Source organism: Fusarium graminearum, chromosome 1, assembly GCF_000240135.3.
Source record: "Fusarium graminearum PH-1 chromosome 1, whole genome shotgun sequence".
Classification (NCBI taxonomy): domain Eukaryota; kingdom Fungi; phylum Ascomycota; class Sordariomycetes; order Hypocreales; family Nectriaceae; genus Fusarium; species Fusarium graminearum.
The window spans coordinates 9,881,993-9,907,470 of record NC_026474.1 but is presented as its reverse complement, the minus strand read 5'-3'; the positions used below and the strand labels follow the sequence as shown (position 1 = coordinate 9,907,470).

The following is a 25,478-nucleotide window of genomic DNA, read 5'->3' as shown; positions in this document are numbered from 1 at the left end:
TCAAAAGTTACAAGTACCACGCCAAGCTACAGAGGGAGCTACCAGCATCCCTCGAGCAATCAATACCTCGCAGAAAAAGGAGAAAAACAAATTTGCCGTCATACAGTTTTGCGTGTCATGAGTTGTATCGTTCATCTGCCCTTTTGAGGCTCGTCATATCTCTTCCATCATATAGGCATTTACTCGCCGGCTCGTCCCCGATAGTTGCCCATCTTTTCGATAGAGCTCATAATGCCACTGCGGGCACCGCCAGGGCGAGGCAGTCCACCGGCGCTCTTGTTCCGCTCATGAGGTGCTCGGAGTGCTGAGCCAGGTGCGCGAAGTCCGGAAACACGGCTGACGCTGTTTCTGAAGTGATCCGCGCTTCGCTTAGGTGTCTTAGCCTCTGGCTCTCTTTCATGCTGCTTCTCGTATGGCTGGCGGGACACAGATTGAGGGCGCTGTAGTTGTTGCTGAGGCTCACGCTTGGGTGTCTGAGCAACAAAACTCTGCATGCTCATCATCTCCTCTGCAAGCTGCACAAGCTCGCCCTTCTCCACACGTTCCCGCTCAAGCATGCTACGAAGCGACTCGTTGTCAAGCTGTACCGTATGTACAACGGCCTCAAGCCGTTGGATATCGGCATTGAGCTCCTTGATTGCCGCACTGTCCCGCACTGCTTGTGCCTTGCGTTCTTCGGCTTCAGCACTGTCAATCTTGGTCATGTTGACATCCTCCTGGCTGGCCCGTAGACGCTCGTTCTCCTCGGTAAGCTCCTCCATCTTGTTCTGGAGCCCTTGCACACGCTTCTCCCATCGGGTTTCGTATGACTTCTTCAGAGCAGTGACCTTGGACTCGTGTTTGCTCTTGTACAGCGCATGGAGCTCCCTAGCCACGCGCTCAACAGCAATCTCGACTTCGTGGTTGACGTCTGGTGTGTTCTTGGGCTTTTCAGGTGATGACTTTTCTGTGTCCTTTCCAGCGCGCATCCCAGCGATCTTGCTCTCCGCTTCCTGGTGCAACATCTCGGCTGCTTCGCGCCTTTTCTCACTCTCCTCTAGCTTCTGCTCTAGCTCTTCCTGCTCCCTTTGGCTCTCTACGATCTCTTCTCTGACCTTGCGCAATACGCTCTCCATTTCACGCCCGCGGTTCTCCCATCCATCCTTTTCAGCTGTGAGCTGCTCTTTGATAGTCTGTTCCTCGCGAAGCTGCTCTTGAGACTCACCCACACGCTTCTCAGCATCACCAACCGCAGCTTTGAGTGATTGCACCTCGGCCTCTTTTCCACTCAATGAAGCCTTGAGTGAGCTGATCTCAGACAAGAAGTTTGACTTGAGGGATTCAAGTTCCCGAGCAGTAATGCTAGGGATGCTGCGGGGTGTGGGCATAGGAGGGATATCAAAGTCAATGAGGTTGGAAAAGCCACGAGAAGGAGTTGCGGCCACGTTGGGAGCAGTTCGGGACGGAGACAGAGAACCCCTTGATGGTGTCTTTTGAGGGAAGCGGAGCTGCTCTGTAAAGTCCAACAGGCTTGTTGTATTTCCTGAGTCGTGTCTTGCTCTAGCTTGTGGTGCTCTTGATGGTGAAGGATCGGCCTTTGTTTTGGCTCGAGGGGTGGGACCGCCCATGTCGGACAGCTTGGTAGGACTCTGGCCCAGTTTGGCAAACATGGTCAGGTTTGGGACCGCTGAGAATGTGCTAAATGTGCTGACCATCGATTCGTCTGGAAATAAAGACTCGTCGACCTCCATCTCCCCTTCAGGGTTCATGTTGATGGTGCCAGCAGAAACGTCCATGGCGTCTCGGCCGTCTTCCAGCACACTTTTTTCGTCTTCAAAGATGTCAATTGCTTGCTTGAGACCCTCGTTCTGTTGAACGGCGTCCTCCAAGCTCATTGTGTTCTTGCGGGAGGTGCGTGGTGAGTCGAGGGAGTTACTGATTTTAACAGGAAACCGTTTCTCGGGAGACACCTTTCGAGGGTTACGAGGACCGTGAGTTCTATCAGTCGGTCTTCCGTCCCTCCCCTCTTGCTGGTCGGTAAGGATTCTAAGCGGTGACAGAGTCGCTCCTGAAAGAATTCTAGAGTGTCGTGACTTTGAAGGAGAACGGTTCTCCTGATCGGAAAGCGCAGAGTCGTTGATAGCTGATACAAACGGAGAAGAGCCTCGATGGGGTTCGCTTTGTGTATCAGTATGCACGGAGACTGATTGTACGTCGAAGTTATCGTACTGCTCGGAGGTGGCTGATGATTGAATGTTAAGATTGGAATCTTGAACGGATGATAATGGTGAATTCATTGTGATGTGCGCGCTGAAAGCAAAGGCAAAATGCAATCGAAGAAACAAAACACAACAGGAAGAGTATGTTACTGACTTGATCGTCTGGCTGAACCAAGGTGCTTTTTAGTGTTGCAGTTGTTTGGGAAATAGAGCTCAATGGCTGAGATCTAGCACTGAGTTCTATTGACACTAGTCGCCTAGGCAACACTATGGGTCTGGTCACGTGTCACCAGGAACGACCTTAATCCAACCAACGACCAATGCAGCCTCGGAAACGGCATGGCATGATCTACAATTTCGCAAGCATAGCCTGGTCGTATAATGGGTACATACCGACATGTTGTGACTTTTGCATGATTTACTGATTTACGGTAATGATTTACCCTTGCGTTGTGTTTAGTACTTTCACTCGAGACATACAGTTACGTTGTCAAAGATCACAAATCCACATGCATATCGTTCCATTAGATCAAACACTCTAATTGTATGTAATCTCGAAAAAAGATGCTTTTATTGTTCCCTCATAATTCGTTACCTAGTAAAGCAACATTCCCAAAAACACACACCCCCGCTCGGGCGCTCTCTGGTCAAGCAGAGACTTACACGAGAAGAAAGAAGTGAAGAAGAGAGAAATTTAAGTCGTAAATCGTCATCAAGAACCAGACTCAGGCTTGCCCTCATATTCCAACACCCCCCATTCACTGGCGATCTGCCAGAGTACGGGGTTGTGCCCGAATCTGTTCCGAACTCATCATTCCCGCCTGGGCTCATTACAGGCAGTGCTGTCCCCATACCGTGCGATCATATCGCATTCCGGAGTAATCAATCAGAAAGAAAAAAGTTGCTGCAGTGATTCTTCCCGGAAATTAAGCCTCCATGCAAAACGTGACTCATTAGTCATGTATATCCGTGACAGAGCATGCTGGTTAACATAGAATCGGAAGTCGTTCGTGAACTCGTCAGCATCGTCTTTTGATCCAAAGGTTTTCGATGGGGTTTCTTCTGCGAGTACCCGACATAAAGCATGCAAAAGTCTTAAAGGAAAAATGATAATAAAAAAAGAAATCCGAAAGAATGTTTCGTTGTGCCCCCAGGCTACAGGAGGTGGTTTCATCTCCATTGCCGTTTATCAAGTAAACACTTCGCTTGACCTTGATATCATGGCTTTGTTGAAATCATGAAACAAGGTCAGCCTGGGGGTGAATGGAGTAATCATGATCAGTGGCAAGACTATCCAAAGGACTGTTGCCTTCTAGGGACATTGGTGACAGGTCGAGCAAGCTCATAACCAGGACCGGCGGGATATGAGGGAGATACCGCGACGGTGGAGGCAGGTCGGGTAAGATGATCGTATCCAGTAGGGGCTGAAGCATACGCAGGCGAGTTTCCAATACTGGAGTGGGGTCGGTTCATCGCGTCATACTGAGGAGCAGGGACGCTCGACTCCATCGTCTTGTGTCGCTGCTTCAAGTCAAAATTGTTTAAGTCATTCATGTTTGGGCCTGGCCGAGGTGTCTCGGCTTCATCATCCCGTCGCTTATAGTGGTTCATGCTGTTCATCATAGGACCCTGGTATGCTCCATTGGACAGGGTGTAGTATGGGGATTGAGGGAGCATGTCATTTGAGGTGGAGGTCTCGGTCTTTCTTCTCTTCAACTCAAAATTACCGTTGGCGTCATGACCGTTGGGACTTGACCGGTGGACGTCGTCGTCGTCGTCTCGGCCGCGCTTGAGCATGCCGCTGTCACCATTGGAAAGAGGCTGGTGAAGGTTCTGGAGAGGCGGTGGGGCATAATTTGGGAGGCTAGGCATGCCACCAGGCATGTTGTTCATTGGATCATGTCCATTGGGGCCTGCCCTGTGCATGTCGTCGTGCTCTTCTCGGCCTCGCTTGAGTCCACCATCATTTCCGTTCTGCATGGGAGGTTGGTGAACGCTTCCGAGGGGCGACTGGTGGGGATATCCGTTGGGCATTCCATGTATGTTGTTCATGGGATCATGTCCATTGGGACCAGAACGATGCAAGTCATCATCGTCTTCGCGCACTCGCTTTAGCATGCTGCCTCCATTTTGCATGGGTGGCTGAGGGCCATTCATAGGAGTCTGAGAACCATTCATGGGAGGCTGGGAACCATTCGTAAGAGGCTGAGGAGTGTTTGCCATAGATTGGTGTCCGTTCGTGAGGGGCTGCTGAGAAGTATACCCAGTGGGCATTGCAGGCATCATTTGGTGATGCGACTGAACAAGCGAAGGTAATGATCGATTGCCTACGATTGCTTCATTCTTCTTTCGTTCAGCGGCAGCCATCACTTGGCTTGTCCTGTTTGAGTTGGAAGGGTGGTATAGAAGAGCACCAATGTTGTGAACGAACAAAGGGTACAGAAGCTCGGTGATCTTCTCCTTGTTCGCGAAATCCAGGGCGCGGTCGTAAGGAATCCTATTTATTGGTTAGTCATGCAATATTTAGAGTTTAGATGAGGAAAACTTACCAGACGCCCTTGAGGTGCATAGGACCAATCTTAACAACATGTCGGACCTTTTCACTCTTCAGAATACCGTCCCGGCGACCTCGAGTCATACCAGCGACATTCAGTAGCTTGGTGCCATTGATCATATGGTTGTCTTTTAAATTGAGTTAGTTTGGCAAGTATATCTGGCGCTTGAAAACACGATTGCTTACCTTCTCTTCGTGCGACACAAATGCCTCTGGCTTCAACCTGAAAGCACAAGCTGCCTTCGTCCTCCCACAAGGTCGCTGTGACTCTAGGCTTCATGCCTGGAGGATTGTGCTGTCCAGTTGTGTCGAAGTTGCCAGCGGGGGCATTGTTGCTGTAAGCTGCCTGGGGCATGGCTCCTTGATTGCTCAGAGCCGAAGGTACGGGCAGTACATTCTGAGGTCCTGGCATAGGAGTGGAGACAGCGGGAGCATGGGCACCATTCGTAGGATAAGGATACGGATTGTACTGTTGCGTTGGATACTGAGGGTAATACATTTCTGATTGCTGGTGATGACTTTGGTTCATCATGTGGAAAGATTCGGGGGAATTGCAGTTGTTGGATTGAGGGTGTTGGTGAATTCGAGGGACAATCAGTGCCTGCTCGAGATTGTCTGCAACCAGGTCTAGCAATTGGGGAAGATACTGATGCTGATGTTCGGGTTGAGGTTCAGGATTTGTGACTAGGGCCGGCTACGTTAATACTGCGGTGCGGGACGATTGTGTTGTAGGGGAGGAAAGCAGTCGTGATAAATGAAGATGGCTGCGAACTCGAAAGAAAAGAGGTGGACGGCAAAGGGAAAGAAAGACCGGCAAGGAGAAGAAAAAGAGAAAGAGGGAAGAAAAAAAAGAAATAGAAGAGGGAAAGAGAGGAAGAAAAACCCGAGAAGGTCAGGATCTTGGTGGTGAGAGGCAGAACGAACAGATGGAAGGAGCAGAGGAGGCAGGTGAGGTACGTACCGCAGTTGCTTTCTTCTTGATCATAATCCTCACCATCCTCAATACCTTGTCCAATACCCGCCCCACAGTCAAGTCGGTACGGGGAGGAAGAGGAGTAGGAGTCGGGGTTGATGAGGGATGGATACTGGGACTGCGACTGGGGTTGGGATTGCTGGGATTTGAACTGGGGAGTGAGAGCCACGAGCTGGGAGTGTGTCTGTAATGGTGCCAGCAAGTGGGGGGCTTCCACCCTGGGCGGACCCGAGGAGGGTGTGCCATCCATGGATGAGAGAGATACTGTTTACAGGCGCTGTATGTACAGTGGGTAGGTACTGTAGAGAATTTAGTCGAGGGCAAAGAGGGGTAAGTCCGTAAATTCTTAGTCTGGTTGACGAGAGGAGAGAGAAGATATCGAGCAATCGACAAGGGTCCAAGGCTGTTATTCTATAGTAGGGAATATGTATGTACAATCAGACGATAACATCAGACATCTTGCTCTGCAGTGCTATCCAAATATGATCTCTAGATTAATATTCGTTACCGTTATTTTTGATAGGCAGTCGTTGTGTTCGCTGCAAAATAGAGCTTCAAAGTTTAAGAACGGCCGCCGTAAAACCATGCAAGTTTTTAGGTACTGTACACGCACTCTTGAGTGGACCAGGGCTCTACGTATCCGTACCTACATTAAAACACGCGAACTTAATGCATGGATGGTAGATAGAAGCAGAGTTTGTTTGTCAACGGGCCAGTCTAATTCTTGCTTGGAACTGGTACAAAGCCAGAATAGATATCGTGCTTACCTAACTCGTCGCGATATTTCATACTTGAAATTTGAAACCTATCCTTCATCTCATATCGGTTATTAAATTCTTTGCAAAAAATCCGCGCAAATAAAATTCTCTACAGAGCAAGCACTCACCGTACGAGCGTAGCCGACATCGCCCTTGTCTTTTGAATCTGAGGGAGGTGTGTGCTGGCGGCGTGGATCATCATGTAAATGAGCTAAACCTCTTCTGGCAGTGCACGGTACGATACTGTGCTGTGCTCTGGATCAAGCTGAGACTGAGTACCTGGGTACTTTGGCCTAAGCCTGGGGGGCTGGAGGTCGGAGGTCGGAGGTTGGAGGCAGGAGGTTGGATCTTTCTTTGCCCCTACAGTCTCTGATGTCTTTCCATGGATGTGTGAATTGTTAGGCGAAGCCGAGTTGCCCAGAATTTGTTATACTCCATGGTCCGTAGCGAAATAACCAGACGCACTCCACAGTCGGATAAGCACCAGTCACTTTTAATATATCAACGCACAGCAGAACCAGGGCACTATCAATCAAGCTCGCAGCCAGTACGCAAACTCGGTGGATGTGGGATTCTCTGTAGGGCCAAAAGAGCAACAGTGCTGTACGTTGCGTTGCAGTACAGTACAGTACAGTACAGTGACGGGTGGTGCGAGGGGTGCGGCACACAGGGGCATCCTTGAGGGGTATGCAAAGCAGCGTCGTACCAGGCCACCTCAATGCGTTGAGGGGAGGAGGTTGATCATGGATCTCTCTCTCTCTCTCTCTCTTTCTCTTCTGAGCGAATGCTCGTATATATCTACAGTACCTAGTGCAGTAGGTAGCAAAGGAGTTGACCTCTTAAATCTTAGGGCACAAAAATAAGGAATCTAACAAGTACAGTCCAAGTGTCATAAGCCGATCTACTAATTCCGTCTTGTATGCTTCCAGCGGCCAACCTGTCTGATACTCTGAGGCTACAGTACGTCAACTTGGGCATCGCAACTCGGACTGAAATGGGTTGGAACTGGGGCTGGGGTTGGGGTCCTCCCTGGACAGAGTGATCGGTCTCTCATTGCTGTACATTACAAGGAGCCACGGCGGCTGCCAGGGCTACCTGGACCACTGTCACTGCCACTGCGTGCAAGGATGAATAATCCCGGGGAGGGTAGGCAAGCGGGAGCGATTGCTTGGTGCCATGCTCCAGCAGTATTCTTATTGTGTACCCACAGAGCACCGCACCGCAACATCCGCTTGATGCGACGGGGGAAAAGAACGCACACACACAAGGTTGATTTCAAGATTCAACTTGATATTGATGGAACCATGGTTATCGTAATAATATATAGATAGGACAGTCTAATCATTGACTAGTCGTTTTTAGCATCGGGATACTACTGCAAATGCTATCTTTACAATACGTATCTACACTGGTGTCTATTCGTATTCTCACTGTAGGTTGTCAGATTGACTACGTAGATCACATACAAGGATCAAGTGATAGTTGAGATGTCAGGCTATCTCGGGCGTTTTCTTACCGAGAAGACCTTGTTATTACAGTCCATCCCAATCACACTCAAGTCCCTAGTCTGTCAGCGCAACGAAATTATTGCTAGCCATGTTCTTAGTTGCAGGCATTGTCTGGCTAAGTCGGAGGTTTCGAAGTGATAGGGCTTTTAAATTATCTTGCCCACGATAGCTTCAGACTTGCAGTAATAACCGCAAAACACTTACGATAATTACAGTTCAACAGGCTTTGCTACCCTATGGTCCAGGTTGGTCTTGTGTCGCGTTGTTATGTTATGAGCAGGGCGGATTTCCATTTGTCTATCCCGCCACTGTTATTGCTTTTGTCGTGTCATTGTCGTGTCGTGTGTTCGTTGTGTGTTGCGCTGTTGTGCTGTCTTGTTATTGTGTGTGGTCTTGTTCCTTCAACCCCATTCGCCGCTTGACTGTCAGTCAACTCTTTCGCGCTCTCCTTCCTTGTAGCTATTAGTTGCGGCACAGCACTGTGTAAACCGACTATACTGTACCGGGTACTTTACGAGGCGAGTTGCGATTGAGTTATGGACCAGAGAGAGAGAGTTCTCTCGATAAGCTCCGTATCGCCAATCAGAGCTTCCCGGAACTCCAACTAGAATAGACCTAGACCAACAGAAGGGCGAAATGAACGGCATCAGAGTTTCGCGCTTCCAATTTCTCGGCGCTTCTGATCGCCTACCTCCTCACTCCAATTGATCCATCTCTAACTTGCAGTTCTTAACGGCGCGCCAAACTACTACGGGACCGTTACTTTGTGTTACTTCTGCTGCCTCAAGTACCGGAACAACCTGTGTACCACTAATTCTATGTGTAACTACCGATAACTCGTATTGAGAAAAGTTGAGGAACCAAAGACTACCAGCAAAGGGAGTGCGTCACCTACTACCTCGAGATAGCGCTGAGAAACAAAACACAACAATGGGGATCTCATGCAGGCTAGACTCACTAACTTCTGACTACAGGATTCGCTTGCGCAGGAACCGCCTCTGATAGAGGGCATCTTTTGAACAGAGACTCCTTGTTACTGTATGTACGAATGTTTGGCTAAGGTCAGGACTGAGCTCCCAGAGGCGCAGCGAGCGATTCGGGTTCCAACTACTCAGTTGAGATAACTGGTCTCTTCTCAACCCTGGCCTAGCAAATGCGCAATTAAGCGATCTTGGGACCGAGCGAAGTGCATATAACAATGACCACATCACAACCCTAGCTATTGGATACAATCGTGTATGTACTGTACTGTATTAAGCCCACGCCTGCTTGTGCGGAGCTGGCTTGAGTTTGGTCGTCGGCTCAAGGCTGGGTCGCCGTCCTCCGAACAGGCCGGATTTCCCCTCTTGGTCCGGGATGTGAGAACAATAAACACCCGCCGCTGGCGCTGACATTGACCTGCTTGATTCGTTGATGCTTCTCAGCATGTTCTGTTAGGCATTGGGTGGAGTTGCTCCTGCTCGTCTCTTTTTTAGACTTGGATCTAATATCAACTTCGTCGTGGCTGGGCATTATGACCCACCAGTGATGGAAACATGAAAACACCAAGGGCCCCAGACCCAACACAGTGCCAATGCGGTAGCCCGAGTATTTCCAAGAGCCTCTTGCAACTGTAATTCTATTTTCGACCATGGCCAACCCATGGCCGCTCATCCCCGGGTCTGTAAGTTGCGCTGTGGCGGTCTCGATGAGCCATTCGCCAGGTGTTGTGTCTCACCTGGAAAATGTCAGTTTGTCTCTGCTGTTGTCATGTCTCCTCCCTTCTGAAAGACTCGGCGGTCAAGTGCGGTAAGGTAGCCGTAGCCTTCCCGCCAGCCATGCGAGGATCATCAACGCCCAGACACAAGGGGATAAAAACAAGCTCGTCACAGACCCAGAATTTCCCGCCTTTTGTTGAGTCCAGTCCCAGACAACAGACAATGAACCGGCTGCTTCAGCTTGATTCAAAGTTCTGATAGTCTTAGTTCCGGTGCCCACTCATCAATGAAAAGTCGGGAGCCGGGACAGCCACCCGAGTTTCCCAGTCCAAGACATGTGACTTTCTGCACAGTAGAGCAACTTGACAAACTTCCAGGGAATGTTAGTTAATGTTTGCTTCCTTGAAGCCTTACATTCCCTGCATCTATCATGCTATTAATTGGTCGCCTCTCACGTCAACTCCGTTTTGCGCATGACTATGAAACCGGGCAGATGAATTGACTTTCCTGCTCAACCATGAACCCGACTCGAATGTTCTGTCAAGATGGAGCTATTATTATCTCAGGAGTCACCCTTTCCCACAAGAGACATGGCAGCGCAATGGCCTTACTGCGGATATGAGTTTGACTTGCAAACTCAAGAAGAGGAAAAAGGCATCAAGAAAAAAGTCCCTCAAGACCCATAGTGCGAAGCTCTTGGCCTACCTACCGAGGCTTCACGAGGGGGCTGATTCTCAACTTCGGTGCTATGCTGACTAGGGTTTCGTTTACTGACAAGTGAGATTTATGATGAGAGAAAACAGCTCAACAACCGACCTCTAGGTTTTCATCCATGATGCCCGCTCGATATGACGCAACTGCCTATTTGGTATTTCAATGACAGATATGGTTGTAGCGATGGAACCGGGAAAGTGAAGGACTAGATAGAAAATGATATCTGATGTTGAAATTCCTTGCTAAGGTCGGCAGGCGCATGACTTCAAGATACCTGTGCAAGCCTTGGCGAGTCTGTAGTGTAGATCATATGCTGCCCATCTGGCATCGTCAAATGGTAATGCAGAGAGGGATACCCTCCTCGCGCATCGCACCGTTCGTCGGGTCTTATGCAAGATGCACAACAAGCTCGTGCAACCAGGGCCAGTGTAAGTTAATGTGATGTGACAGAACGGAACAGGGCAGGGCAGGGACAGGCTATCACCTCCCTCCTAAGCTGGGGTGCATATCTGATGCACACACAGAAGAAGCCGGTCCCAGGAGATGTGCATAAGTGGATGTACGTTGGCATGTTTCAATGCAGAGGCTATGATTCGCATATCGAAGAGCCACAAGGCTGAGTGGTTCTGGCCTTCATTTTTCCTTTAGTGATGGTGTTTGAGCGTTGAAAAGACTGACGCACCAAGAGACTCAAGGTCTCTTTCTCAGCAAGCAGGAAACTACCACCTCACCTTGTGCCTGCCCCACTCCATAATCATCATCATCATCATCACAGTTACAGTCAAAGGCCCCTTCCCCACTTGTTGGTTACTCATGTTGCCAACTGGACAAGCCTGGTCGTCGTGACTCCATTGAACTTCGGCCAACTCGTCTTCGATATGGAACTCATGCTTTTTTCCCCTTGAGCCTGAAAGTTTTTAATTATCAAGCTGCCTGAAGGGGCATATTGCAGAAGCTTAAGTCTCGGCTTTTGCTCCCTACCTAGTTAGCGACTCGGCACCTTCCTATCAAATCAGCCGTCCACAGCGGCAAAAACTTCCTTTTTTTCAGCTACGCCCCAAGGCAATACATTCAACCTCTCAAGTTGTGTATACGTGATGCTCGTGAAAGTGGGTTCATTGAATGTAATATGCTTACTCATGCTCATAGTACATCAGGGTATTGCGATGCCTTGACTTAGTACCTAAGTCTTCTTCCCCGACCCCAAGCCCAGAGGCGTCATGATGGAGATATAATCTGTCAGATTCACTACAAAAGATGGATATTTTTCTGGGCCAACTTGAGTCGGAAATTATTGGAGTGTCTTTTAATGCACAAAGACCGTTTGGAACATCCATTGCATTTCTAGAAATACGCTACAAACTACGGCGCATGTCGGTTCTGTTGCACAGCACATTTGAAAGCGCCTAATGTACCTACGGATAGCCAGCATGCTGGCTGCAGTCCCATGCAAGATTTTTCTACCGAGACTGGTGAGATGCTATCCATCGGTTCCTGCGGCCGAGGAAAGCAGGAGGCTGGGCTAGGAAAGGACCTGACATGGACGGACGAAGGCGGGCCTAGAAACGACGATGGGCCCGAGGTAGATCACCTAGCGGACTGTTCCTTGTCAAGAGAGGCTGGCAACAAACCAGTGGCTATCAACCAAGATGAACTCACGATGGAACACATACAATCCTGGCCATGCTGAAGGGACTGGCAAACGGGAAGCAAGTTCTACCAGAAGGCACGGACAAACCTTGCGGATGCAGGTACCACGAGGTGCATAGCGATGATTGCCCGAGGAGTCGGTTCGAACATGACGCGAAATCGCAAACTCGGTCCTTGAACCGCTATTGATATGGTTTCACATCAAACATTTCGCATGAGGTACTCTGTACAGTGCAGTATCGTCAGATGCTTTACTAATAATAAGTCCTACCTCAATTTAAAGACCTTGCCCTTGCGCTGTCAGGCTTGGATACCTGCATATCATGGCGGCATATTACACTTTTTTATCTCTTAGTTGACCGGATATCCAAGCTCCGCCTTTGACAAGGAGAGAAAGGAGAAAAAGCAAGTGAAGGACAAAACAAGCAAATACGACCTCACTCCTTCCGAAGCACCCTACAGTATGGGCCCTGCTCTCAATCGATCACAATTGTCGAATCTCGCAAGTCTGTACCCAAATTGTGCCCTCGTCCCGTTCTTCCTCGAGTCTACAGCCGAGGGTCAGCACCCGAGTGCGTACATGTTGAAACGGGAAGGAACAGACGGCGCACTGTGACAGGCATTTGGGAAGGAAGTACCGATACTTCCGTCAGACGCCCTTACCCCAAAATGAATGGAACCCACGATCTCTTCCCGCCTCTAACCTCCACCAACACCAATACCAACTATTCTAGTCGCAAATACCACTCATTTGATTATCGAAGAAAAAAGAGGCAAAATAGGCGGTTGATGTCTTTCTTTCTTTCTTCCTCCCACGGGTGATCTCTTTACATGGCCGAATCCAGAACAATGGACCGTCCCAATCCCTTCTCTTCGCTCTTACTGTCCCTGCGCAAGGTAGCAGCAGCCAGCTGTAAGGAAGTCTTGGTTTAACCATGGATGTTGGCTATTCATCCGTTGCCTGCACTAGCAGGGATCTCCGGCACGAGCGTTTATACAAAGACGCCAAAGAGCTTTCTCTCACTGACGTGATTGGTTGACTTCTCCACTGACTGTGGTATTCTCGCTATTCTCGTGCGATTTATCACAATTATTCTCAGTCTGGCCATCAGCTTAGGACAATCGTTGCTATCAAACACCGAAAGGGACATCTTGTCGACCAAATGGAGCGGCCGTGTTTGCGTGTCCGGAGACCATGACAGCTGGCTTCGCCCAACTGGCTACCCCACGTCGTCTAGCACGTTTCAATGGACGACACATGTCTAGCTGCACACTGCATGGCCTGGATTTATCAAGAAGCCCTCAGTCGTGTCTTACCTGAAGGCACGAGCCTGCATCTACAGAGCACGCTTTAGATGGGGCGCCTGTTGCTTCGAGACAGGCCATCGAAGCAACCGCAACAACACAGCATTGAACAAGGTAGCCCAGCCGTCTTGCCAATTTCTTAATTTCATGACAATTGATAGGCATCAATCACCCCGCATGGCCAGGATGAGGCCTTTCTAGTCTGTTCCCTAATTCCTTGACTCCTAGAGGTCGAATATGCCCACCCAGCTATCTCATCGCAGTTTCTCCCATTCAACATAATGAGAGCCGATTTTTGCTTTTTCTGAGATGTATCGTACCATTGCGGCTCTATGTATCTTCTGCTCAACTAGGGATTGATGTTCACGTAACCAAGTCGAACACTCGAGAGCTCGGCAGTGGCGACACTTATTGACGATCCTCAACCATGCCTCGCATGCCCGTTAGACTGACTGGAGATAACAAGCTCTATCCAGTATGCATTCGAACAATATACCGAGTGCTTATTTGCCTGGACGATCTGTTGATCGGCCTCTCTAAGCACTAGCGATATGAACCCTGAGGCATTCTGCCGGCGCCCAACGCACTCATTGTTTCTATTCTTAACCACTCACCAACATCCACTACGGCGCAATTCTACGTTTGTCCCTAGAGACTTAAGAGGAGCTGTCTGCTTAATCAATCGGTCTATGGAACACAAGCCAGTTCATTGGTGAGTTAGCGGTTGAATCAGGCCATGTTGCATATCGGTCAGAGTGAAGAGCGGGGTTGACTGAAGACGGATTAAGAAGTTAACTCGTCGAACATGTCAAGATTCGAATCTCAACATCGCGGAACCAATCACGGCGTGACAACCCATGTTTCGACAGCATTTTATCAATCCTGTCTCTCCCATCCAACACGTGATGTTGTATTGATTGGTTCGAGACTTTCATCGGCCTATGTACAGTACACTTTGACTGACGTGCGTACGTCTATAACAGCAATGATATTATGCGACTTTTGGTCATGTTGTCTGATTGCCCGTACAAGAAGCAATCCGCAACTGCTTTGTCGGGTTCCTGGCACCAGCTTGCGCGAGTATGCGTGGCATCATGGTGTGATCGTTGGTAATACTCTCCGTCATTATCCGTAATCATTACTATACCCACGTTTCGACAAGACACAGAAGGGCTTGGCTTGACTTGCTTTGCATCGATTCAACTTGCCCGCCTGCCCAGAAGCTTCAGTCCCTGCAGCTGCCCTTGCTCCCGGCTGACAAGGATGGCAAGGTAGACATGCTGGCTTGAGCACTCGCATGTTCTGCACAGCGGCTATGTAGGTGCATGTCTAAAACCTGACCAATAGCCACTGCAGTATCTCGGGAAGAACGAGCATGGGTCCCTGTTGGGGCGTTTCGAAAAACACCCAGCCGTCCTTAGGCCTGCGTACCAACCTTTTACGGATTAGCGAGCATCGTGGGGGAGCCCAGTTGCCAAGACTTGAAGAGCGCGTTGAGTCGCCACGTTTACCTTCTAGGGCCTTAGGGCATCGACTACCTGGCACACCGGTGCCCGTTAGCCAGCTCTTGGTGGGGGTGTGCTTGCCTTAGTCTACCCGTTCGTCTCGCTGTCAGATGCAGATGGCAGAGTAGGAAAAGTCCCTAGTCAGTAGCCAAGAACAACATCGCTGGAGCCGAAGAGTACTGACAAAAGTGCCCCGCTGAGGCTGGCAGTATTATCCGTACAGAAAGAAGTGAAGCGATTTTTGGCTGACTCTTTCTTCTCCAAGGCAGGGTTGAGGGTCATGGTCTTGATATTTGTCTACAGCATCAGACTCATGACAAGGAGAGTAATTGCAGGGCCACAAGCCATGTGTGACCGAGACCGATCCGCGGCCTTCTCTCGTAGCCTCCGGACTGAGAGCTACGATAGTATTCTGGTCTGGGCCAGTCACTGTATCTCAATCCAATGAACGCTCACCACGTCTCTAACACACCACCACCGCCGCCACCAGCAACCCCAACGACAAGCACGCAACCTTGATAGCCTCCAGGGTCATCAGATGAGTTCCTGAGATAACTATGTTGCCTTTTGTCTGTTGTTGTCTCTTTCCAGTCTGATGAGGGCAGAGGTTACTGTACCTTGACGGCAATGCACCTTTATGCAGAGGCGATTATCGATTGTTAGCCACGTCCGGGAATAACCACACTGAAGAATGCATCAGCCGAGTCAAGGCTACGTGGTTTGAAGAGAAACGGGCTTCAACAGCCACGGCACGGTGTCGCGTTGGCATGTTTCGCCCAAGACCATGGATGTTAATCCCGGCCTCCGGGGCTCGGGGCTTTGTCCACATGCTGCCGCTGCGCTCTTAAATCCCCAGATGCGATCTCGCAGCACCTAGTGCGCTCCTGTACTCTGCCTTGTAGCGGACCCTGCTGAGAGATCTGACTTGTGCTTGCATACGCATCAAATTTCATGCTACGCCTGTTCTCCAGCATATCAACTGAGTCTATGGCAACAGAACTTACATGATCTATGATTTCAATCATGGATAATGCCTGAGCTGAGCCGCCAAAATGATAAGACGCTCACGGGTTTTCGCGCCCCGATAAAGGCTTGTTAGAGCCTAGTGCAACACTCACCGCTATTCTCTGGCCCAATTGTACTTTTCAGTGTGTGAGATGTACCGATCATAAAGCAACGCCCTTTTGTGATGGGTATTCTCAAGCTTCGACAGGGGTGGCCTGTTAACGGCACGACTTGATTGCCAACTCACTCAAGAGCCCCACCTGGACACATAACCAAACAGATCTTGAGAGGAGCCAAGCCATGATACATACATAGCTCATCGGCGAGTGCGTCGTTCCTTGTCAGCATGATGCTGGTTGGAGGTGGACGGGATAGCATGTACTCCGCATATGCTAGTGGCAGTCCACAAGGGCCTCAGTGAAGTAACAAGCCAAAAACGTTTGTGCGACCCAGGCTGTTCTCAACGAGATATTGCAGGATCGCATTATGATTATGGCGAGGTGGAAAGGGGTCACGGCTTAGGGGAAAGGTCTCAGCCTCAGTGAGCCAGATCAAAGTGTCCAGAACGACTCATATCCTAGTCATGTGAAGGCATTGATTGCATTGTACCTGAAAGTATGTATGGAGGTGCTGCAATGAGGGTAACCGTTGATTTACTGCCCACTACATTAGCCTTCCCGCTCGTCACGCAGCGGGGTGTTGGAGGGGATGGAGACATCATGTCTACCCACCTGGCAGCTAATGTACGGTTCGGGAAGCCTTCATGCATGCACGCGTACATGCATGCAGACAGGATGACTATCCTTTATTCCATATGTACGAACATATGTGTCGACGATACACAAGGTCCTTGTCCCGCCCTGCGACAAAGACTTGCCTACCAAAGAATATTGGAGGGCGGCAAGATAATTCATCTTTCAACAATGGCAACCATTGCCAACTAAAAAAAAAATCCCAGTGAAGTATATATGTTGTGGTGGACAGAATGGACATGACAGGAGGCGGCTCGCAATGAACAGACGAAAGAGAACTCGACGAGGCAACGGACCGCATCATGATCTGTGTGTGCATCCACAGGAGCAGCCATACCATACTCTCAACAAGAAAAGGGACGAAAGTGACGTTTGAGCAAGTGGCATCGCAGAAGATGGCTTCACAATGATCCTCAGAGCCCTGGTCCAAGATGCTGTTATCCGTCATAGTGGCAGCTCAAGCTTACAGGACACCTTTGTGCGATGCAGCAGATTATGACATTTCTGTTTGTGTCCGGAGGAGGGTGCTGCAGGTATGTCCTGCATATTACACTGTAATGTGCGTGCAAGTGATTGGAGGGTGTTTGAGGTGATGTGCTGAGAGGGCAACCTGGGTTGGCTGGTTTATTAGTGGCAAATACTTTTGTCCAGCCATACCCCGAAAAGGATTCCACGAACGTTTCGACTCGCTTCGCCTCGTCTCCTGTTGGTTTGTATTCGAGTCAAGCAGGGGACAACAAAGTAAGTACTTGCCGTCTTTGACACGGAGGATAAGGGTCGAGGCTCAGAGGCCAAGGCCCAAGGGTGGTGTGTGAGTGAGGGAGGGGCTGGGTAATAAAATGACAAGTTGCGAAGGGGGAGAAAAGAGAAATCGAGCTTCCTGGGTTGCGTTGCTTATGATGCCTGCAAAGGAAGATGAGCGAGGAGCGAGACGGGCCGTTCACCGGGGACATGTTTGAAGCCGAAGTTACGAGGAACGATGTGCCTCTTTGAACCAGGGTTTTCTGTGGCATATGATACCGACAGGGATATATGAGCTGAGCTGAGCTGTGATTGACATTTTACTAACAACCGGTCAGCTCGGGTAACAGGGTATCAGAGATTATGTTGGGAGGATGTTCCCAATATGAGTGAAAAAAGCACCTCTCAACCGACAGGCTTCAGCCTGAGCCTTGCATGATGTGAGCGTCGGTCTGAGGTGGGCGCGCGGCTCTACCCGCCCGCTGCAGTGAGACAGGTTGTAAGCCGCTGTAAGAGAGGATTGAATAGATGTGATGCATTCTATATTAGGGTGTTATGCCGCTAGGTACAGTGTATTCTGACGTTCAGTTTACTAACCAAGGTATGGTATGTATGCTGGCTGGTATATGGTATTCGTTAATCAGTCGAAATATGTATAAACCATACGCTGCAGCAGGCTATTGACCGTTTCATGTATATACCCATCACTAGTTTACCAAGTAATCAGGTAGTTAAATTATGTATATGTACCCCAAGAACTCGGATACCGCAACTGCACTGCACCCAGCTGAGCCCAGCTCACCTCGGCTCTCAGCCATCGGTTGTTTCCAGATCCAAATGCACATCATGTTTGCAGCCGCTTTGCTTTGCCTTGCTTTGCTTTGCATTGAATTCCACATTTGCCTAATAGCTGGCTCCACTGGGGCAATAGTTCATTGAAGGGGTTTGGGACGGGGAAGCAAGCAAAGGGAGATCTCCTGTCGTACTCTCTGGGGCAGTTCAACATCGGTGTCACAGACCATTTCATTCCATCTTGATTCAGATTCATCTCAGTCTAGTAACAGGTCTTGAGTCACTGCGCTTCACATGACACTACTGAAGCCATGTCGGAGTGTTGACGGAGGACATTTCACAGACACATCAAAAGTAATTATATATCACCACCACATATTGAAGCAAATCAATGCTGGACCACACTATCACCCATACAGACTAAACGTAACAAAATATGTTTATTTCTATAGAATTCAATACACACCATCGCGAGACAGAGACAAATCAGATTCCAAACATCAATGGTCTAGGGTAGTCTTAAACTCAACACAGACTCATGTGACTTCGTGCCTAGCTCTTACACGAGTTAATGATGAGTCGTGTTTCTCAAGACAACGCACGCGCTATCGCCAAAAGCGGACACATCATGACAAAGAACAAACCCAATGTCTACTAATTCACCTACTGAGAGGTGAACAAGGGCCTCACTCTTAAACGAAGAAATACATGGCCTGGACGGTGCCAAACGATCATGATACACTCTCGAGTCTAAAGCACAAATAATACAATGACTTCTCCCATCAAAAAGGTCGCCCAGCCCCAGCACGCTGCATCCTTTGACCCGTGGAACTCGTCCTCAACCGGTCATCAGCGGGCTGAATCACGCCCCGGCACTGGCTGGCGTGAGTCCCGCAACCGCAAGCTCAACAGCCAGTTTCGCAGCGGCTCATCGGGCGGCGAACGTCTCAGCGACACATATGGCGCTGGATTAGAGGACTACGACGAGGAGCGCAACGTGCTTATCCCGAAAGCAGCAAAGGAAAGAGCGCAGCGGAGCGTAAGGGATATGCTTGTCCAGCCGGGCAAAATGCGGGAGAGTCTGGGCTTGAAGGATGAGATCCAGGGACGAGGGGAGGAGGCACTCATGGAATCAAGACGACAGGAAGACGAAGCGCGCGAGGCAGCACTTTCGAAGAGAGGCATATTTGATGGAGCCGTCATCTACATCAACGGGAGTACGTTTCCTCTCATATCAGATCTCAAGCTGAAGCAGGTCGTTACCGAGCACGGAGGCCAAATGTCACTACATCTCGGACGTCGGAGAGTCACGCACGTTATTATCGGAAAGCCAGCCGGAGGACATGTAGGCGCTGGAGGAGGCTTAGCAGGAGGAAAGCTAGAAAAGGAGATACGGCGAACTGCCGGGTGCGGAGTCAAGTTTGTTGGCGCTGAATGGTAGTTACCCACACCGCTATCTCTTGACGATCACGACTAATGTTAGCTGTACAGGATACTGGAAAGCCTCAAAGCTGGAAAGAGGCTCCCCGAGGCGCGGTTCTCGAATACAAAGATGGCACCCAAGGCACAAGGGAGTGTCTATAGCCTCTTCTCGAAGCAATCGGGTGGACAGTCGTCCAAGGAGTGAACCTTGAACCTCCAACACAAAACGTTATTGGTCTGGTATACTGGAGTTTGGGTGGATGACTCACCGGAAAACACAATTCATAGCATTGCATTTTGGTTGCGAATGAACGGGCATAGGGGGGTTATTGTGCTTTTGAGTAAACGGTATGGAACACGAGCTACACGATCATGGTCACGGCTGGGCTTTCCAGTATTCGGTATACCCACTCGTAAAACATAGGTTTGTTTTACACCAATAATGTTTTCAATGACCGGGAATGAAGTTGTTGGTTCATTATCTCGTTAAATTATTGTGTGTCATCTTGATGTTACCTGTACTAAGTCATTCACCAACAAGTCATGGACTATAAACCCAACGCTGTGTAGAAGACATACTCCATTAAATGTCTTTCCCATATCAAGACCGTTTCCTTCAAGTCCACGATGTTCACCTCAGCCGGGGTAACCTCCCAGACCGCCCCCATTTTATAGACGAGCCTTGACCATGGCATCCTCAGCATTTCTAGTTTCTGCCTGCCCAAAGTACTCGCTAATTTTGGCACGAGCAATATCCAAGGTGGCCAAGTCCTCAATTGTGCTGGGTACCATGACCTCTTTTTCAAATTCGCCGCGGATTGCGTTTTCCGCCATCTCCTTAAGTACACGCCGGAGCATTTTGCCGGATCGTGTTTTCGGAATCATACACTTGCCTTGGATGATGCCACCCAAGGAAGCTATGGCACCGACTTGGCCACGTACTAATTGTTGAATTTCCTTGACGACTCTCTGGTCTGGTACTGCTGGGTCAGAAGCGACCTGCCCCGAGAGCGTCACAAAGGCGAAGGGCAATTGGCCTTTAAGCGAGTCAGGTATACCGATGATGCAAACCTCAACAACGCGTGGATGAGTGGCGATAGCTTGCTCAATGGATCCTGGAAATCATTAGTTCATGCCCAATCCAGGATGAAACATGTACATACCGCTGGAAAGACGATGTGCACTGACATTCAGCACATCGTCGCTTCGCGCCATCACATGGATATAACCTTGTCGATCGATCCAGCCTGAATCGCCTGTATCCAGCCATTTACCATCGAATCTCTTCAGATAACCCTTCCAAAATCGCTCTTCGTCCTGCCATAAAGTCCGGAAGCCTGTTGGAGCAAGCGGCATCGCTAGAACGATATTTCCCATAGATTCCCTTTCCACTTCGACACCTTCATCATCAACAATGCGAACGTCAAAGCCTGGCATCGCTTTCCCAGCACTACCCGCTCTCAAACAAGGAGGCTGATGCCCTCGTACTTCTGTTCTTCGATCTTTCCCAGCGTGTGGTACGAGTGCCCGCCCAGTGATAGGAGAACCGACTTCAGTCGACCACCAATTATCAACTACTTGGGCATTTTCAGCACAATACTGTGTCATAAGCTTCTGGTAACCCTCAATAAGAGTAGGCTCAGAGCGTTCCCCAGCGAGAAAGAGACCTCTTAGACTCCTGAGAGCCCCTCGTTTTCCATAGTCGATGAACATCTGGTTATATGGGTCATCGCGTCTGATGGCACGAAGAGCTGTCGGTGCCGTGAACATGGTGTTGACCTTGTACTCATCAACTATCCGCCAGAACGCAGATGCATCAGGTGTACCGACAGGCTTCCCCTCGTATAAGACAGTTGCAGCGCCGGTAAGAAGAGGACCATATATAATATACGAATGACCGACAATCCAGCCAATATCGGAGGCAGTGAAGGAAACACAACCAGGTCCGGTGATGTGAAATAGGTAGCTGATGGAAAGATGCAGACCGACTGCATGGCCGCCGGCGTCACGTAGTACGCCTTTGGGAGTTCCAGTTGTGCCTGAGGTGTGAATGATATAGACAGGATCGGTGCTCTTGACAGGGACACAGTCTGCCTTGATCCATTGAGATCGTGCCTTTTCGGTAAGAGCCTTCCAGTCCAGCTGACCAGCACTGGTGTTGATATTCCATCTCAGCTGATCCCTCTGCCAAACAATAATGTCTTTTGGTTTATGAGTAGCCAATCGTATTGCTTCTTCCACCAAAGGCTTGTATGCAATGGGGGGTTTGTTGCCGTCAATGCCACAAGAAGCCGTCAGGATAGCAACTGGATGGCATGAATCGATACGTTGGGCAAGCGCAAAAGGGGCGAAGCCGCCAAAGACAATAGAGTGAATAGCGCCAAGGCGGTTTGCAGCAAGGATACCTATAACTGCAGCAGGAATCGTGGGTACTGTTGTGTAAGTTAGTATATTTACTTCTGTTAATATAGAAAACCGGGTTTACTTACTATACAACATTATAACATCTCCTTTACCTATGCCTTGCTCCATCAAGGCACCAGCGAGTGTTTCCACTTCATGAAGCAGCTGACGGTAGGTATACTTTTCTTTGGTATTTGTCACAGGACTATCAAAGTATATGGCGACAGAGTCACCATGACCATCGAGCACATGTCGATCGACGCAGTTGTAGCAGGTAGATATCTCACCGTCTGGAAACCACTCCCAGCTGTCATGCGTGATGCCACTCCTCAAAGTCTTTTGCGTCAGTTGGATAGTTGAAGAGAATGGCTTGTGCCAGTGAAGTTGCTCAGCCTGGTGTCTCCAGAATTGCTCAGGATCTTCAAGACTATAACGTAGAACTTCGTCTTGAACGTGGTAATCTTCTATGTTGTCAGGCATACTTGGCAGTATTTTTCCGGTTGGCACACCAATTTGTTTGTTTGGTTTCCTTTGACAGAGTGAGGAATATCTTGGTGGTTTTGTAGGAACACCTAGCTTTGATACTAGTGGTAATGATGGCAAGGAATAGCCACGAGAAGTATGATAGGGACATGCCGGAACAGAGACCGAGGTGTTATAGGGGCGAGCATGTAAGATAAAGCGGATGGCTTGTCTTAGTTTCAATGGCATCCGGCCGCGACACCGAACAGCTCCGAGACATATTTGATGCATAAATGAATATACCTAGACGGCGATCTTCTCGACTTTTATGAAATGAAACCCTTCAGTCGTGATTCCAATGCTCAAGTCCAAGGAGAAGAGTCTAGGGCATGAATACTGAATCTAACAAGGCCAGGACAAACGCAAGAACTGTTGAGAAGAGCTCTTTCCTTAACCTCTATCATTCCCCTCGATTTCATCATCGGCCTCTTGGCTGTCAGAGCAAGTGTAACTGGTTCGCTTCCTTCCTTCTATATCAGAGCTCCCCCGCATTCCTACCTGCCTCATGCCAAGGTGCCATCTTGTACCTGCCTCACATCCAGCTTTACTGTTTGTCCCTTCGCCCGGTGGACTTTTCCGGTAACCGACGGGCCGGTGCAATTCCGAACCGTAATAATGGGTGTGTTAGTAAGAAATGAGGCTTATTGGGTGGACCGTCCTGGCGGTGATATCCCGGGCGTTCGGAGTTGAGCTGAAGCCTTGGACTAATCTTAGCTCTTATTTGCTGCCGGTAGTTGCTGCAGTGAACTCCACGTTTTGACGTTTCACTACAACTTAGATAGCAATGTCTTGTCGGTGAGCAGTTGAAGGAACAAAACCCTGCTACGGTACTGCAGCCGTGTCTGATGGACTCACCGAACTTTCAGGACGTGAGAGTAACATTAAAAAGGCACATCACTCAACCAACCCTGGCATTGTCTTAAGTTTGGTTGGGAGGTAGTCCTAGCCGATCGTTGGGACGAGCCATGCTCTAGACTAGCATGCTACTGTTCTTTTGTGCAAGGCAAGCCATACAAATGTTACTAATTCTAAATGATGGCGCAGAATTCGATATGAGTTAAACAGCCATGCAATTTTGACTGACTGTTAGCAAAAAGCACCGTCTGAACGCCTCCAACGCCTCTCCCAGCGCCCACCTCATGGGCTGACCGCCATGGCGTTTGCCATCGGTTGGACGTTTTGGCGCTATTAACCGAAAGATAGCAAACATATCAATATGATATTGTTATGTGAGCTAGCGAGAAGAACTGCTGAGCAACTAAGGCTGAAGAATTCGACCCAGCAAAGCCATGGACGAAGACAAAATGCTATCAGGTTACAGACTGACCATCAAAGGTTGGCCGTGGACTGGTATCATAAGGTCTTGTTACATTTCACACAAACGAGACACATGCAAGCAAATACATGTGGGGATTCAGTCTGTCTCGGGACAATACGCCTGAAACATGGCCAAGACATCTTCACAACCAAGTCACACAAACCGCAAAAAGAATTCAAGTGTGCCAGACCAAAACTGGCCTCTCAGCAATGTTTGCTTTGCTTTTGACTATGATACATGATTCCCTCGAGCTCGCAAAAACATTGATAGTTGACAAGAGACCATAAACACGTCCAGCTTTAAGGATATATATGTTCCAGCGTCCAAAAACAAACATTACAGACGCTGGTGTCAATTTACCAAAGAAAAAAGTATGTATCAAGAATAGGAAACAGGATTCGAGGTTGGGAATGGGTCTCTCTATAAATTGATAAGCAGAAACAGGAACAAAACCCGCGAGTAGAGGCAAGACAAGATCGTCCTATTTTTGCAGCCATAAAGGCAAGATAAACACATTATATTCCCATCCTCGAAAGAAGATATCTCACACACAAGGAATATGCGAGCTCCTTCCGAACACCGAGACAAAACTCATATATATACAAGAATTTGTCTCCAAAAACCCCTGCAAAGCGTGGCCATCATTAGACAATAAGACTCCATAGAGCGGTGCAGTGGTATACCGGTTCTCCCGTATCGTATGTTCGTAAACCCAAAAAAGATATATAAAAAAAGTTCCTATACAGTTCCCTGAAAGATCGCTTGCGTATCCCAAATCGAATCGAAACCATTGCTAGCTTTCCCACATTGCACTCCCAGCGTAAATAGGGTATCTACCGGGCGTAAAACATCGTAGGCATTGTATGCTAGCAGCTGATTTACAGGAAAGCAGCAAGACCGACGACGGCAGCGAGACCGGCACCGGAGAGAGCGGCGACCTTGCCGGCACCGGCGGTAGGGACCTCAGAAGGAGAGCCAGCGGTAGGGGTGGCACCGGGACCGACGGGGTGCTCACCACCGTGGGTAGGCTTGCCGGTAGGGTAGACGGGGACCATGGTAGAGTTGTGGCCCATACCGGGGTGGTTGGGCTTGCCAGGCTTCTCGCCAGTGGGGCTAGAGATTGAGTTAGCATGATGTACACGAAGTTTAAAGATATCAAAGCAACTTACCAGTCGTGGCAGACAACAGCGGAGGTCATGATGACGGGCTTGGTGACGGTGCAAGGGCAGTCAGTGATGGTCAGGGTGGTGGCCTCAGTGATGGTGTAAGTCTTGTCGCCGTGGACGATCTCAGTGGGACCGGGGCAGTAGGTGGTGTAAGCAGTAACGACCTCGGTGGTGTAGGTAACGTTCTTGGCGTGGGCAGCGACGCCGGCAGCGAAAGCGAGGGCGGCAGCGAACTTCATTTTGACGGTTGGGTTTTGGGGGTTGGGTATTAGATTATTGGTAACTCGAAAGTTTGTAGTTGATGATGTACTGTAAAGAGTGAAATTGACTAAAAGTCAAGGTATAGTAGTAGTAACGAAAGTGAGTGTGTGGGTGAGGAGAGAAGAAGGAAAGGAATCCATAGAGTCTGGAGGACTCGAGCTTTTTACTGAGATGAAAGGCATTCACGTCGACTGTCTGCTGGAGATTGTGGATGGGAGCATTATGGGCCAAGGG

The 25,478-nt window shown here is 49.2% G+C and overlaps 6 protein-coding genes across 6 annotated transcripts; 2 read left to right on the top strand and 4 right to left on the bottom strand.

Moving 5' to 3' along the window:
* Nucleotides 1-179: 179 nt before the first annotated feature.
* FGSG_10130 (uncharacterized protein) lies at nucleotides 180-2,597 on the bottom strand (the record flags this gene model as incomplete). The annotated part of the gene is made up of 2 exons (XM_011320766.1): nucleotides 180-2,360; nucleotides 2,592-2,597. 2 exons carry the CDS (start codon nucleotides 2,595-2,597, stop codon nucleotides 180-182), a joined length of 2,187 nt encoding a protein of 728 aa, XP_011319068.1.
* A 135-nt stretch (nucleotides 2,598-2,732) lies between these two features.
* On the bottom strand, nucleotides 2,733-5,282 carry FGSG_10129 (uncharacterized protein; the record flags this gene model as incomplete). Its single annotated transcript, XM_011320765.1, has 3 exons — nucleotides 2,733-4,695; nucleotides 4,748-4,880; nucleotides 4,939-5,282. Coding segments are annotated over 3 exons (1,684 nt in total), but the record flags the coding sequence as incomplete, so codon positions are not given.
* Nucleotides 5,283-10,798: 5,516 nt separating this feature from the next.
* FGSG_10128 (uncharacterized protein) lies at nucleotides 10,799-12,668 on the top strand (the record flags this gene model as incomplete). The annotated part of the gene is made up of 5 exons (XM_011320764.1): nucleotides 10,799-10,830; nucleotides 10,863-10,961; nucleotides 11,552-11,560; nucleotides 11,828-11,984; nucleotides 12,408-12,668. 5 exons carry the CDS (start codon nucleotides 10,799-10,801, stop codon nucleotides 12,666-12,668), a joined length of 558 nt encoding a protein of 185 aa, XP_011319066.1.
* Nucleotides 12,669-18,921: 6,253 nt separating this feature from the next.
* FGSG_10127 (uncharacterized protein) lies at nucleotides 18,922-19,779 on the top strand (the record flags this gene model as incomplete). The annotated part of the gene is made up of 2 exons (XM_011320763.1): nucleotides 18,922-19,589; nucleotides 19,644-19,779. The coding sequence occupies 2 exons, from the start codon at nucleotides 18,922-18,924 to the stop codon at nucleotides 19,777-19,779; spliced, it is 804 nt and encodes a 267-aa protein (XP_011319065.1).
* Nucleotides 19,780-20,243: 464 nt separating this feature from the next.
* FGSG_10126 (uncharacterized protein) lies at nucleotides 20,244-22,457 on the bottom strand (the record flags this gene model as incomplete). Its single annotated transcript, XM_011320762.1, has 3 exons — nucleotides 20,244-20,689; nucleotides 20,738-22,006; nucleotides 22,064-22,457. The coding sequence occupies 3 exons, from the start codon at nucleotides 22,455-22,457 to the stop codon at nucleotides 20,244-20,246; spliced, it is 2,109 nt and encodes a 702-aa protein (XP_011319064.1).
* Nucleotides 22,458-24,000: 1,543 nt separating this feature from the next.
* FGSG_10125 (uncharacterized protein) lies at nucleotides 24,001-25,348 on the bottom strand. Its single transcript, XM_011320761.1, has 2 exons — nucleotides 24,987-25,348; nucleotides 24,001-24,930 (listed from the first exon to the last, which is right to left on the bottom strand). The coding sequence occupies exons 1-2, from the start codon at nucleotides 25,220-25,222 to the stop codon at nucleotides 24,696-24,698; spliced, it is 471 nt and encodes a 156-aa protein (XP_011319063.1). The 5' UTR covers nucleotides 25,223-25,348; the 3' UTR covers nucleotides 24,001-24,695.
* Between the last annotated feature and the right edge of the window lie 130 nt (nucleotides 25,349-25,478).

What these genes read in the sequence shown, in the direction of transcription:
- FGSG_10125 (XM_011320761.1), bottom strand. Translation starts at nt 25,222, where the DNA reads ATGAAGTTCGCTGCCGCCCTCGCTTTCGCTGCCGGCGTCGCTGCCCAC. An exon ending in GCTGTTGTCTGCCACGACTG is followed by an intron (nt 24,931 to 24,986) that starts GTAAGTTGCTTT and finishes CTCAATCTCTAG; the next exon opens with CCCCACTGGCGAGAAGCCTG.